This window comes from Gekko japonicus, unplaced genomic scaffold, assembly GCF_001447785.1.
Source record: "Gekko japonicus isolate JY-2015 unplaced genomic scaffold, Gekko_japonicus_V1.1 scaffold632, whole genome shotgun sequence".
In the NCBI taxonomy this organism is placed as follows: domain Eukaryota; kingdom Metazoa; phylum Chordata; class Lepidosauria; order Squamata; family Gekkonidae; genus Gekko; species Gekko japonicus.
Window position 1 is genome coordinate 683,963 of NW_015172025.1, and position 12,811 is coordinate 696,773.

The 12,811-nt window shown below is 49.9% G+C and overlaps 1 protein-coding gene across 2 annotated transcripts in view; it reads left to right on the plus strand.

The window, feature by feature from the left end:
• ACSBG2 (acyl-CoA synthetase bubblegum family member 2) overlaps window positions 1–12,811 on the plus strand; it is an 82,814-nt gene that overhangs the window by 32,247 nt on the left and 37,756 nt on the right. For both annotated transcript variants that reach the window (XM_015420528.1, XM_015420529.1), the window contains exons 3-4: window positions 10,217–10,287; window positions 12,428–12,663. In XM_015420528.1, coding sequence (XP_015276014.1) covers window positions 10,217–10,287; window positions 12,428–12,663 — 307 coding nt within the window. The remainder of the gene's footprint in view (window positions 1–10,216; window positions 10,288–12,427; window positions 12,664–12,811) is intronic.

Genomic DNA, 12,811 nt, shown 5'->3' on the forward strand with positions numbered 1-12,811 from the left:
TCAGTTGGGCCACAAGGAGCAAGAAGCAGCCAGGTAAGTTGCAGAGCCCCCCCCCCGCCCGCCTTCAGGTACAAGCTCTTCCTCCTTTGTGAGGGCAGATCTGCTCGTCCCCCCCCCCATAGCTAGCAATCCAAAACAGTCCAGTGGAGCCTGAGCGGTGGGTGTTGCCTTCTGACACACGTCCGGTGATGTCAGGGGGTGTGGCATATGCAAATAAGTTATTCTAATGTGTTATGCTAATGAGCTCCTGAACCTCTTTTTCTACGAAATGACCCCTGCTAAAGAATATCTGTTTATAATATGGAGTCAACAGTTACTGGCACAGGCCAGTATTATCGATGATAAACAGTATATGCCATTGTTAATTTTTCCCCTGCCAGTAACTCTTCTTTGCTAAGCTAAAATTTTATTGAACATAATAAAGCAAGCATTTCCCCCCCAGCTTCCCTAAACTGCGTAGAGCGCAGTCTGTAAATGAAGTCGTTTCCTGTATGTTTTCACGAATGTGTTTATAGCCTGAATTTCAACAAGTGCTTTAAGAGCCTCAGATTGCTCTTACCAGCTCTTAAACAAGGCTTGCAATAAAACTTTAATATTGACCTGGGTACTTTACACCTGTTTAGCGGATCAGATCTGACTTTGTTCTCTATTTACAAATGACAACTGTGTTCAAATTGTCACAGAGAGTGTACTTGGCATGGGGTGAGGGTTGCCAACTTGCAGGTGGTACCACTAAATACAACAGCACCACGGAGATACTAAGTACAATAACAAAAACAAAATACACCATGGAGAGAACGTATCACTCAAGGTCCAATACCACTGAAAGTGTTACTTAAAGGCATACGTCTCAAATCATAATAAATGAGAAAATCATGCACGGAGATTAAACTGTGAATCTTTTAGTATGATCCACATGTACTTATTGCTTATTAAAGCACAAAAGCTATGAAACAAATACACAAGTATAAAAAAAAGCCTTCCTAAAGCAAGACCAGTAAATGGGCTGTATGCAGTCTTTGAAAACACTGTAATCTTAGAATCATAGAATGTTAGAGTTGGAAGGGACCTTGCAGGTCATCTAGTCCAACCCCCTGCACTCTGCAGGAGCACAGCCGAAAGATAGCCCAACAACATACAAAATCTTTGCTTTTTCTTAGTTTCAAACTTTCAGGCCTGCAGGGCGGCTGAGAAACCAGGCTGACGTCTCCTGTCGGCCGAGAGAGTTTCAATCCTACTTCTTCAGAGCCAGTATATTCTTATGGAACTGCACAGTTTACAAATGTCGCATGCCTTATCATACTCCCACAAGGGCTTGTTACACTCCTTACGGCGAAGCGGTTCACCACTTGCAGGTGTTGGCTGGAGATCTCCTGGAATGACTACTGTTCTCCAGGCTACAGCGGTCAGTTCTCCTGGAGGAAATGGCCACTTTGGAAGGTGGTGTCTGTGGCATCGTGCCCCATTGAAGTCCCTCCCAAGGCTCCACCCCCAAAATCTCCAGGTATTTCCCAACCCGGAGCTGGCAACCCCACATGGGGCAGAAATAATGTTTATTTATTTATTTCAATTTTACCCCCGCCTTTCTCCCCAGTGGGTACTCAGAGTGGCTCCTGTCCTCCTCTCCTCCATTTTATCCTCCCAACAACCCTGTGAGGCAGGTTAGGCTGAGAGTGTGTGACTGGTCCGAGGTCACCCAGCAGTTTCCAAGGCAGAGTGGGGATTTGAACCTGAGTCTCCCAGATCCTAGCCTGACACTCTAAGCCAGGGGTGTCGAACTCACTTTTTATGAGGGCCGGATCTGGCATAAATGAGACTTTGTTGGGCCGGGCCACTTGTGTCATAAAATGTAATGCCAGGTAGTGGAAGTATCTCTCCCTTATTATAATTGAATAGCAACGTTCTATATTGCAACGTTCTAAATTTGGCCCCTTTAGTGTTAGGCCGGAAGAACTGCCACTCAGAAGACACTGGCTGGGTTGACTGGCTGTTTTGTGCAGTCCCGCCCAGCGTTCCAAGGTCATTTGCATATGGAAGCTGATTGGACTTCACTCCATTCCACACCTCAAACTCCCCCCCCCAGCAAGGCAGTTGGAATTTTCAGTTGCATAACATACCTTATAGGGGAGAGGAGAATGATGTCAGCTGCTTTGGTTACCACTGCAGGGAAAGGCTGCCCTTTCCCTAGGCAGAGGCTGTGGGTGTGGGGGGGTTGTAAAACTTAAGACAGACAGGCAGATAAAGGTTGGCTGATGGTAGCCAGGAAAGGACATAGGGTTGCCAACTCCAGGTTGGAAACTTCCAGGATATTTTAGGGATGAAGCCTGCTGAGGGTGGGGTCTGAGGAGGAAGAGGGGGACCTCAGACAGATACAATGCCATACTGCCCACACTCCAGACAAGCTGCTGCCAGCCTTAAAGCTTTGGTGCTAATCCAAAGTGTTGCAATTTATTGACAGAGTAGTGTTTTGGAAAAGCCGATGCCTCCGTCGCCTGGCTGGAGTGGCCGCGGGGGAGTCTGGAGTCGGGCGGCCGCTGGTGGGAGCCGCGGGTGCCCGGGCCGAGATTGGGGGGGCAAGGCGGGCGACAGAAGGCCGATGCCTCCGTCGCCCGGCCCTCTACAGAATCCACCCCCCAAACCTCCAGGTATTTCCCTCCTTAGAGCTGGCAACCCTACATTCCCCTCAGTGCCTGTTGGTAGGCAACTAAGCTTGGTCCTGTCACCTACTTTGGCCTTTGGGAGAAAACACATTGGGGCCAGTCCTGATAGGGTTGCCAACTCCAGATGGGAAATTCCTGGAGATTTGAGGGATGGAGCCTGAAGAGGGTGAGGTTTGAGGAGGGGTGGGACCTCAGACAGGTACACTGCCATAGACTCCACCCTCCAAACCAGTCAGTCCCACATAGGGAACCATTGTTGCCAATCTCCAGGTGAGGGCTGGAGAGCACTCAGTATTACAACTGCTCTGCAGAAGGGAGGGCAGAAGTCAGCTGAAGTCAAAGGGGCAGATAATGGTAGGTTGGTGGCTAGCTGGAGGAGAGATGGGGTTGCCAACTACATGCTGACAAATTCCTGGGGATTTGAGGGGTGGAGCCTGGAGAGGGTGCGGTTTGCAGAGGGGTGGGACCTCAGACAGGTAGAATGCCATAGACTACACCCTCCAAACCAGCCATTTTGTCCTGGGTAACAATTGCTGCCAATCCCCAGGTGAGGGCTACAGATCACTCACAATTACAACTGCTCTTCAGGTAGCAGAGATCAGTTCCTCTGGAGAAAACAGTGGACTCTGTCATTATACCCTGCTGAGGTCACCACAGCAAATTGACACTGTTTGCCCAAAGCCAGAGCACCAGAGCCTCTTTCTAGATCTCATTGTATTGCTTTCACAACGGGCTTTACTGCTACTATATATATAATTTCTTTATTTGTATTTAGGACATTGAACACACACATAGACCAAAAAAGCAAAAAGAAAAAAAGAAAAAACATTGTGAGAAACAAAAAACTGGCATTCACCACAGAAATCCCATGCTCAGAGTTCTGAGTCTAGGACCCAGGTTAAAACACGAAATGGCTGAGTGATTAAGAGAGTCTGGCGAAGCAAGCTACGATGCAGCAGCAGCAGCAGCAGGACTGGAAGCAGGAGATGGCCAGTTCCACTGTGGGCCTGAGGAAAGCCCTCCGGGGGCCTGATCCGGCCCCCGGGCTGCAAGTGTGACACCCCTGCTCTAACCACTGTACCATGCTGACTCTGTGCCTGGCGAAACGCCCATTCCAAGTGCTGGTGAGTGAAGTATATGCAGGAAAGTATAGCAAAGGGTTACGACGGATCTGCTAGGGGTGGTACTGGAAGGGCACCAAACATCCCTCCTCCAATGTACCCTGATCCTCCTGTGGCACATTAAAAGCCCCGCTAATGCTTTTTGCGGGTATCCGATTGTGAAACAGGCAGGGCTTAGTTACATTTGTTTAATAAGCTTACGTGCTGCCTTTTGACCTGGCGGGGCCCTTAATGTGCCTAACAAATTAGATTAAAATGCACGATAGGAAATGTCCAAATCCATACAATCAAATAAAGCACTGTCCCGGGGAGAGGCTGTGCCTCGGTGGCAGGGCATCTGCCTGGCATGCAGATGGTCCCAGGTTCTGTTCCCAGCATCTCCGGTTAAATGATGAGTAGGTAGTAGGTGATGTGGAAGAGCTGAGACACTGGAGAGCAGCCGCAAGCAGGCCCATAGCTACAGAGGGGCATTTTGGGGCACTGCCCCCCCATTGAAAGCCCTGCCCCACAAATAGCCATGCCATTTTTGAGGAGAGAATGAGAGATCCCGCTGCTGCCTGAGCACCACAGCCTGCCCCCAGCCTTCCCTCTTCCTCCCACTGTGGAATTAAACGCCCTCGGAGCTGTTTTTTCCTAGGAACTGACGGGCTCGCTGCCCTGTCCCTTGAAAAGAAGGGCTAGAAACAACCTTGGAACCTCCCCCTTTAAAGACAGGCATTCAGATTAATTTAGCTTAAGACGCTGAACTGCAGGCTGTGGAAGGTCAGTAGTTCAGCAGTTTGAGACCCGGGTGCCGCATGATGGAGTGAGCTCCCGTCTCTAGTTCCAGCTCCTGCCAACCTAGCAGTTCGAAAGCAAGAAATTGCAAGTAGATAAATAGGGACCACTTCGGTGGGAAGGTAACAGCGTTCCGTGCGCCTTGGTGTTTAGTCATGCCGGCCACATGACCACGGAAACGTCTTCAGACAGCGCTGGCTCTTCGGCTTTGAAATGGAGATGAGCACCGCAACCATAGAGTCGGATTCGACTCGCTTTCGAGCAAGGGAACCTTTACCTTTTAACTGCCCCCTTAAAAATTGAAATGCCCCCCAAACAAAAAAAATCTGGCTACGGGCCCTGCTGCAAGTCAGAGTTAGGATTGTCTGGTCTCACCATTCCTGTGGCCAGGAGCTCCGAGCTCCTCATCAGGATGTGTTACGTGCGATGATGTCACCGGTAGCGACATCATCATGCTGGGGCCGTCACGTGGCAACACTCTACCATTTGGGGCAAAAACACTATAGTAACCATAGAGTTCCCCCTGAATGCTAGATGACGGCCCCAGTGTGATGATGTCACTACCAGTGACATCATCGTGTCGACGGCGTCCCCCCCCCAGATGCTGCTGTTCAGGGGTGGTGCTTCCCCTGCCATCCAGGTGGCCAGCATCGGATTGCCCCCCCCCGAAACCAGGGGTTCCCCTGCCCCGACTGGGTGGGTGGCAATTCTCGTCAAAGTAGACAATACTGACCTTGCTGGACCGAGAGCCTGACTCGGAACAAGGCCGGAATCGTGTGGCGATCCCACCTGAGTTCAGACCTTGTCAAATGGGGCAACTTCCTTCTGGAGCAATCCTTCTTCTTGGGCGGGGGCAGATTGAAAACCCCTCCTGTGTCTCTCGTCTACTCTGCCCTCGAGTAAGGCCCATTCCTGCATGGAAACCCCACGTCGCCATGGGTCTCCCACAGTTGGCCCGTCAAGTGCCACCCCAACTGGGTGGTAAAATGGGGGAAGACGGGAGGAACCGTGTCCTTGAGCTTCTTGGAAGAAAGGCGGGATAAAAATCGAGTAAAGGAGGAACACTGTGGCAGAATGTATTTAATTTTCATTTACTCCCTATGTCTATACCCAGCCGTTCTCCTCAGTGGGAACCCGAAGCAGCTTCTGTAATTTTCTCCTCCACTGTATCCTCACAACAGCCCTGTGAGTAGAGATGTGAAGACCCGGAAAAATTCAGGGGAAAACTGGGTTTCCCCCGTTTTTTTCCTGAAGCCTTTTTTGTTTTTTTCCAAAAAATTGAAAAAAGAAAAGACAAAAAATGATTATGGAACATTTTATTTTAACATGATGAATAAAATATTTTAGGACAAGGTGTTCAAATACTTTCCAAATCATTTCTAAAAAATATGTGTGGTATCAGATTGATCTAATTTCTATGCACTGAGGACAAGCAAGTCCTAGGTTACCAACTGAACTCTCCAATGCAAGAACAAGATGCATTTCTTCCTTTAGGAGGTGCTGTTGTCACAAGAAAAGAAAAAGGTTTCAGTTTTGTTTTTGCATGTGGGTGGGTATTCTGTTTGTAATAATTGTTTGGATACACTATATTTTTAATATGCTAGTTGTGATAATTTCATGCCAAGTAAAATTGTCCATAACCATATTTTATGTTCCTGAAGTAACAGAATGACTTTCAATCTGGAAAAGAAAAAAGAAGTGCTAATGTAGCATGTTTTTCAATTTTTCCGAAAATTTCCATTTTTTCCCTGAGCTTCAAAATTTCTGGAAATTTTACATCTCTACCTGTGAGGTGGGTTAGGCGGAGAGAGTATGACTGGCCCAAAGTCACCCGGCCGGCTTCCAAGGCAGAGCAGGGATTTGCACCCACAGAGAGAGGGGAAGAAAAACTAAACTGCAAAGACCTCCAAAACAAGTTTAGAAAACTAGTAAAGGGCCCAAAGTTAAAAACATCAATAGGTATAGGCAAAAGTCCACGTTTTTATTTCAGAAACATATAAAAACCTTGTAGGGGCCCAAACAGAGCCTCATAAAATAATCAAAGTGACACAAATGCACACACAAAAAAGAACCATATATGACCTGACATGTTTCGGATGACGACAGCCTTCTTCAGAGGTCAAATAGTACAGAATACAACATGCAACAATGCCTTTGTTACCCTTGTAAGGCAGTAAACAATTGCTCTAGGGCCAAAAATGGAATGTTCCGATTGCAAATTGAATGACACACACAAAATTCTTTCTTTGTGGGGCCACAAATGCACCTGACCTTGTGTCAGAAGCAATTACATATATTGGAAGTAGTAACAGTGCCAATATGTATCTTCCAGTTTAAGTTCTAAGAGTACAAGTGAAACTGCCTTATCTTAGTCTCCGATCTTAGTCCGACCTGCTAACCACTCCACCACACTGGCTCTCTCATAATACGGATGCTAAGTGTCTCAAGTGCGGGTCTGTCTGTTGGATCAGGAGTGGCTACTTCCTTTATTTGTGACAATTCCCCCGTGCCGCTGAGCATGGAATTATGTTCGGGCTCTCTGCACAAAGTCGTGGTTTGCAGAGATTTCCTGCTTGCCCTGCTAGGGCTGGAACCCCTGGGAGGTTCTCTTGATGTCACAACGCCAGGGTTCTAGAAGGCGGCCTGCTTCGGCCAGGAGCTGCGGAAAGACCCTGGTGCGGGATCCCCCTCCTGTTGGAAAGGGGTGGGGAGGAAACCCCCTTTTCCCATCCCCGGTGCCTTCACAGAACAGGAGGAGCGCATTGTGTCAACGGCACTGGTTTCCTCCCCCACCCGGACACGCAAGATCCTCCCTTGAAACGGAATGAAGTCCACGCTTAAGCAGAGCCTCTTGCATTGATGGTAACTGCATACTAGGGCCTTGTGGGGGAAAGCCGGCCTGTATGAGACCCGTGAACCTCTCCGAAGCACCCAGCCAGCGGGCTTTGCTTGCAAAGGGCTAGCCGGTGTTGTGCCTCGACTCTCTCGCCTTGCAAAGGGATGGCAACATCTGTCTCTTTTCTGTCGGGGTTGGAATCTCGGGGTACCCTCAATCCAAAGAGTGGGCAGGAGGTGGATGGTTGAAGGGGGGGGGGAAGCTACTCTGAGGGGATTCTTGCTTTTGCCTCCAGCCCAACAGTTCCGATAGGTTTTTCTTTTACCCATGGCTATTGGACTGGAGGCAAAACACACCCTTCTGGCAATACTTAAAAGGACTCTGTTGACTCACCGATCATTTCCAGGCACGTGCTGGTTTTGCGCCATAAAATAGTCAGGGCCCAGAATCGTATGAATAAAATCTCTGAGGTTCATCTCCAGGGACCTGTCCGTGGGTGACGGAGGGTGACGGAGGGTGGTGTGAGACCCTAGACAGGAGCTTCTTGGAGGGGCGGCCCCGTAGGGCTTTCAAAGCAAGAGATGAACAGAAGGGGTTTGCCATGGCCTAACTCCGCATAGTGGTCTCCCATTCCAGTTCTAACCAGGGCCAACCCTGCTTAGCTTCTGAGATCTGATAAGATAAGGCTAGGCTGGGCCATCCAGGGCAGGGGCACCTGAAATAGCCACCCGCTTTTGCCCAGCACTTTGTAGGTAATAGATTCCTGAGTGAGCCGCCTTCAGACTACTACTGGGGAAGTTTTAACTGCTAGTGTCCTCCTCTGGGGTGTTCCTGTGTGTGTCTCAAATTCACTCTCAGTTGCTGGATTGCCATTAGAGTGCATCTTTTATAGTAGTGCAGTTATGGGGTGGATCTGATCTGCTGCACTGGCTGCATGCTCATTGGATTTTTAAGATCTCCGTTCCAGAACTAGGACTGGTATTCTGATTGCTTGGAGAACTTTGGGAAACATTTAAACTTGCTGTCGCCTCTGTGGAAATTAAGCCCTTTTCTGCCCTGTGCCCACATTGTCAAAATCCACAGTTCCCAAGTGGTTGACTGGACAGCTTTTGCCAGAAGGAGAAAAGCATCCATCATGTCTGTGGACAGAGCAAGGCTCCAGCAGCAGAAGCATGCTGGGCCCATAACCTGTTGAGCAGTTCTTTAAAATGCAGAGAAAGGAAAAAAGGAGCCACGGTTTCCTTTTCTTTTTCCTTCCCATCTGTGTGCATTTGGCTTAAAAGCTGCTGGGGGCTCAGGTGCCAGGGCAAAGGCTGTCTGCACAAGTTCAGAGGGTCTGAAAGAGGTAGAGTCATGAATGGGAGTGGCACAGAAGGGGAGGGGCCATATGGCAACCTAGAAGGGAGGACAAGCAGGGGAAATGGGCTCGGGGCCACTGCATCAGAATCAGGGGTCATTTCATAGAAAAAGAGGTACAGGAGCTCATTAGCATAACTTATTTGCATGTGTCACACCCCCTGACATCACCGGAAGTGTGTCAGAAGACAACACCCACCACTCAGCCTCCACTGGACTGTTCTGGATTGCTAGCTATTGGGGGGGGGGGACGTGCAGATCTGTCCTCACAGAGGAGGGAGAGCTTGTACCCCCAGTCGTTTGGCTCCAGATGTGGCTCAGTCTCTAGACGGCAATTGGGATTCACCTGGAAGGAAATCTTTAGGGCTGAGCAGAGCAGAAACTTGAAGGGTCTTTTGGGAGTTTGGCTTCTTGTATCCAGTGCGGACCCTGCCCCTTATGCTGTACCTGCTGTCTTGCCTACTCCAGTCAAAACCTGTTGGTCACACAGGCAAGAGTTTCCCTGCCTGGGAGTGGGTGGTGGGACTTCTAGTAAAGTTGCTTGGCCCTTGTTTTGCCTGTTATCTGGGGCCAGCCCTAGCAGCGTGGCTGATCCGAAGGCTTTTCCTTCTCTCTCCCCCCCCTCCCCAGTGGGCACTAGGGTTGCCAACCCCCAGGTTGGGGCTGGAGATCTCCTGGGGTGACAGCTGATCTCCAGGAGACGGGAATCCGTTCACTGCTGGAAAATGGCCACTTTGGAAGGTGGACTCTGTGGCATTCTACCCCCTCAAAATCCCTCCCCTTTCCCAAGCCCCGCCCTCCACAGGCTCCACCCCCAAAATCTCCAGGTATTTTCCAACCCAGAGCTGGCAGTCTTAATGGGAACCCAAGGTGACTTGCGTCATTCTCCTCTCCTCCATTCTTATCCTCACAACAACCCTGTGAGGTAGGTTAGGCTGAGAGCTGTGACTGCTCAGTGAGCTTCCATGGTGCGGTGGGGATTTGGACCCGGTTCTCCCGGACTCTAACCACTGCAACATGCTGGCTGTTAACGCTGGGGTCAAGGAATTACAGAGAGCCAAGGGGTATCTCAGCCTCTTGTAGCACTGTGCCCTTCAATCCATTGTACCATTGTGGGATCCCAGAGCATACAGAAATGCATCCCACATAAAAGCTGTGTGTGTATATATAAAAGCTGTGTGTGTGTATATTCTGTGCTTCCCTCTCTAAATTGGGCTGTAGAGGATCAGAGACTGGTGTTTTCTTTCAGCAGGGTCAACAGCATTAATTGGAGTCCATTGCATTTGATGGTAATCCTGTCCCCCCCCCCCATTTTAAGAGAAGAGATTAAAACCAGCTGCAGCCCTATGGAACTACAGGTGGGAGGGTAGCCCTGTGACGGAATGAGGAACCCATTTAATCCACTTCAGGCCAAATCCACGCAGAGCTGAAAGACCTGATTGTTGTTGTTGTTGGTGTCTTGGCAGTGTCAAAAACCATCTTCCCAAGGCAGCAAAAGAAACAAAGGAGTCCGAAGCAGAGATGTTCCGATCCAAAGGTAGGCAAAACACCCGCCTCCCCCGCTTAAGGTGTTGTGTCCCGTGGGTGCTTGCGGGTCCCTGCGTTTTGGCTTTTCGTTCAGCTTTATGTCTGCTAGAATTCCATATTACGGCCTCATGGCCTGTCCCCAGGTGACAGGTAGTTCTATAGGCGGCACATGCCTGAGTGTGGTTCCTTTTGGAGGCAAGAGAGCTAGAGAACGTTGCGTGCGCGATAACACTTGCTTGGCTTGCCAACAGACACGTGGAAAGAGTCCTGCAGGGCAGCGGTCGTGCTACCCCACATCAGATCTGACATGCTTTGTCTTTGGCCCGGTGTGTCGCTCTCTGCCCCTCTCTTTGGGGAGAAAGGCACACTTCCTCCAGAGGGGGGGGGGCTCTCCTTTCGAGTCCCCGCTCCAAGTATCAGGCTGCTGCTCCGGTCTTTTTGCAAATGGCTTTAAAGGGGGGACTCCATCTCTCTCCATGGCTTAGATATGTAGAGGAGAAACTCTCTACAATGGGAATATCCCCGGATTATTTAGCCCCCTTTTCAGATAAACAAGCCTGTGCTATCATTAAACAAAGATCTCTCGACATCGAAAGGCAAGAACTTAGGGAATGCGCAGCCAGCCGATGCTCCCCAAGCAGGTTGGGGACTTTTGACACGGGCTCTACTGCGAAGTATCTGTCAAGTTTAACAGCCCCACATCATCGCAAAGCATACGTGCTTGCACGCTTTCATGTTCTGCCATCAGAGCTGCTTTTAGGGAGGCACCGCCAGACACCATATGTAGACAGACTTTGTCCTTACGGCTCTCCAAAAGATATAGAATCCACTACACACACCATACTTCACTGTCCCCTCTATAGGGATATCCGATCTCATTTGATTACTCCACTTCTAGAGGGTAGGAGCTGGCACTCTGATGACTCAGTTGTTCACTTTCTTCTGTTTCATTCTAATTGCAAAATAATGGAGGCTGTTGCAGAATTTTTATATTATGCAATCAGAAGACGAGGCTTGAACAGCCAAGTGTAAGTGACTGATGCATCTTAGTATTTTCCCGTATTTCCATGATGTCTTGTGCTTTCATGCCAATAACGGTGTTTTGTGTGTGTGTGTGTGTTAAAGGGGGGACTCGGAACAATGCGAGGTGGGTCGGCTGTTGCCTGCTGTTAGCTGGCTAATTGGAGCCTCCATGTGTAGGAGCAGTCATCCTCTGAATATAGGGCCATGGGGAGGGTGTTTTCCTCCCTGCCCTAATCGCAGGGCTTCCGAGAGGCATTTTGCCAGTGTGAGAAACAGGATGCTGGACTAGATGAATCCCAGTTTGATCTAGCAGAGCTCGTGTTATCACCCGAGGACCCAAACCCGTTGCTTGGTTTTTCCCGGTGTTCTTCCGTGGAGACGCGGGTCATGGACAAAGTTCTTGTCTCCTGTGTTTTGTCTTTGCAACGACCCTCTGAGGGAGGACAGGCTGCAAGAGTGACTGGCTGAAGGGACCTGCCAAGCCCTGTGCCCAAGTGGGGGCTTGAACTCTGGGTCTCCCAGAGGCCACGTCCCACTCTAGACCATCCTGGCTTCTCCACCAGTGTTCCTTGAGGCATCTGGTGTCTGCCTCAGTGGTTGCAGAACAGCACGCAATGAGACCTTTTTCAACCCTAGAACAGTGTTCCCTCTAAGCTGAGTTAGTGTGAGCTAGCTCACAGTTTTTTAGCCTCCAGCTCACACAGTTTTTTCTTAGCTCAGGAAGGATGGGGCTCCAGAGCAGACTAATTTATGCAGCAGCCAAATCGTCTCACTCACATCTTAAATGCCAGGAGTTCACAAAGCAGAATTTTTTGCTTACAAAAGACTCCACAGCTTAGATCTGATTCTAGGCATTGCCCTAGAATAATATCGAGGAGTGATGAAAACCCTGCAGTGATTTCAAATGGGGGAATTAATCATTGCCCAAGAATCTTTTTTTTTTTTAAAGGTAGGTTAGAATTACCCCTGTTTTACAGACGGAGGAGGTGAGGCTCCTAATGAGACTGTGGCGGAGGCAAGGTTTGAACTGGGGGCCCTCCCGGTCTCAGGGTATTCTTGACGCCCTCTCCCAGCATAGAGGCCCAGCACTAAAGGCGCATTCTCTCCCCCCTCCCGTGGCTCCCCAGCCCCTCCTCCCATAGGGCTCTGGACCACCAAGCAGGACGGGGAAGTCAAGCTGAGGATGGACGAGAGCGGCATCGGCTGCGAGCCCCCGGTCAGGGTCCACGAGCTGCTCCTCGAGGCCGTCCGGAAATACGGGGACTTGGACGCGCTGGCCACCAAGAAGGGGGGGACGTGGACCAAGCTGACTTACAAGGAGTACTACACGCAGTGTCGGCAGGCGGCCAAAAGCTTCCTCAAGGTGCGCAGGTGCCGTGGGAGGGAGGGAGGGGTCTTGGCTTGGTTGGGGGGGGATGCACACACGCTTTCCACGCTGGGGTGGGGGCTGCTGCTGCTTTGTCCATCGGGTAGGAGAGGCCCTAGAGAGAAAAGAGAAGGTGTTCGTTTTG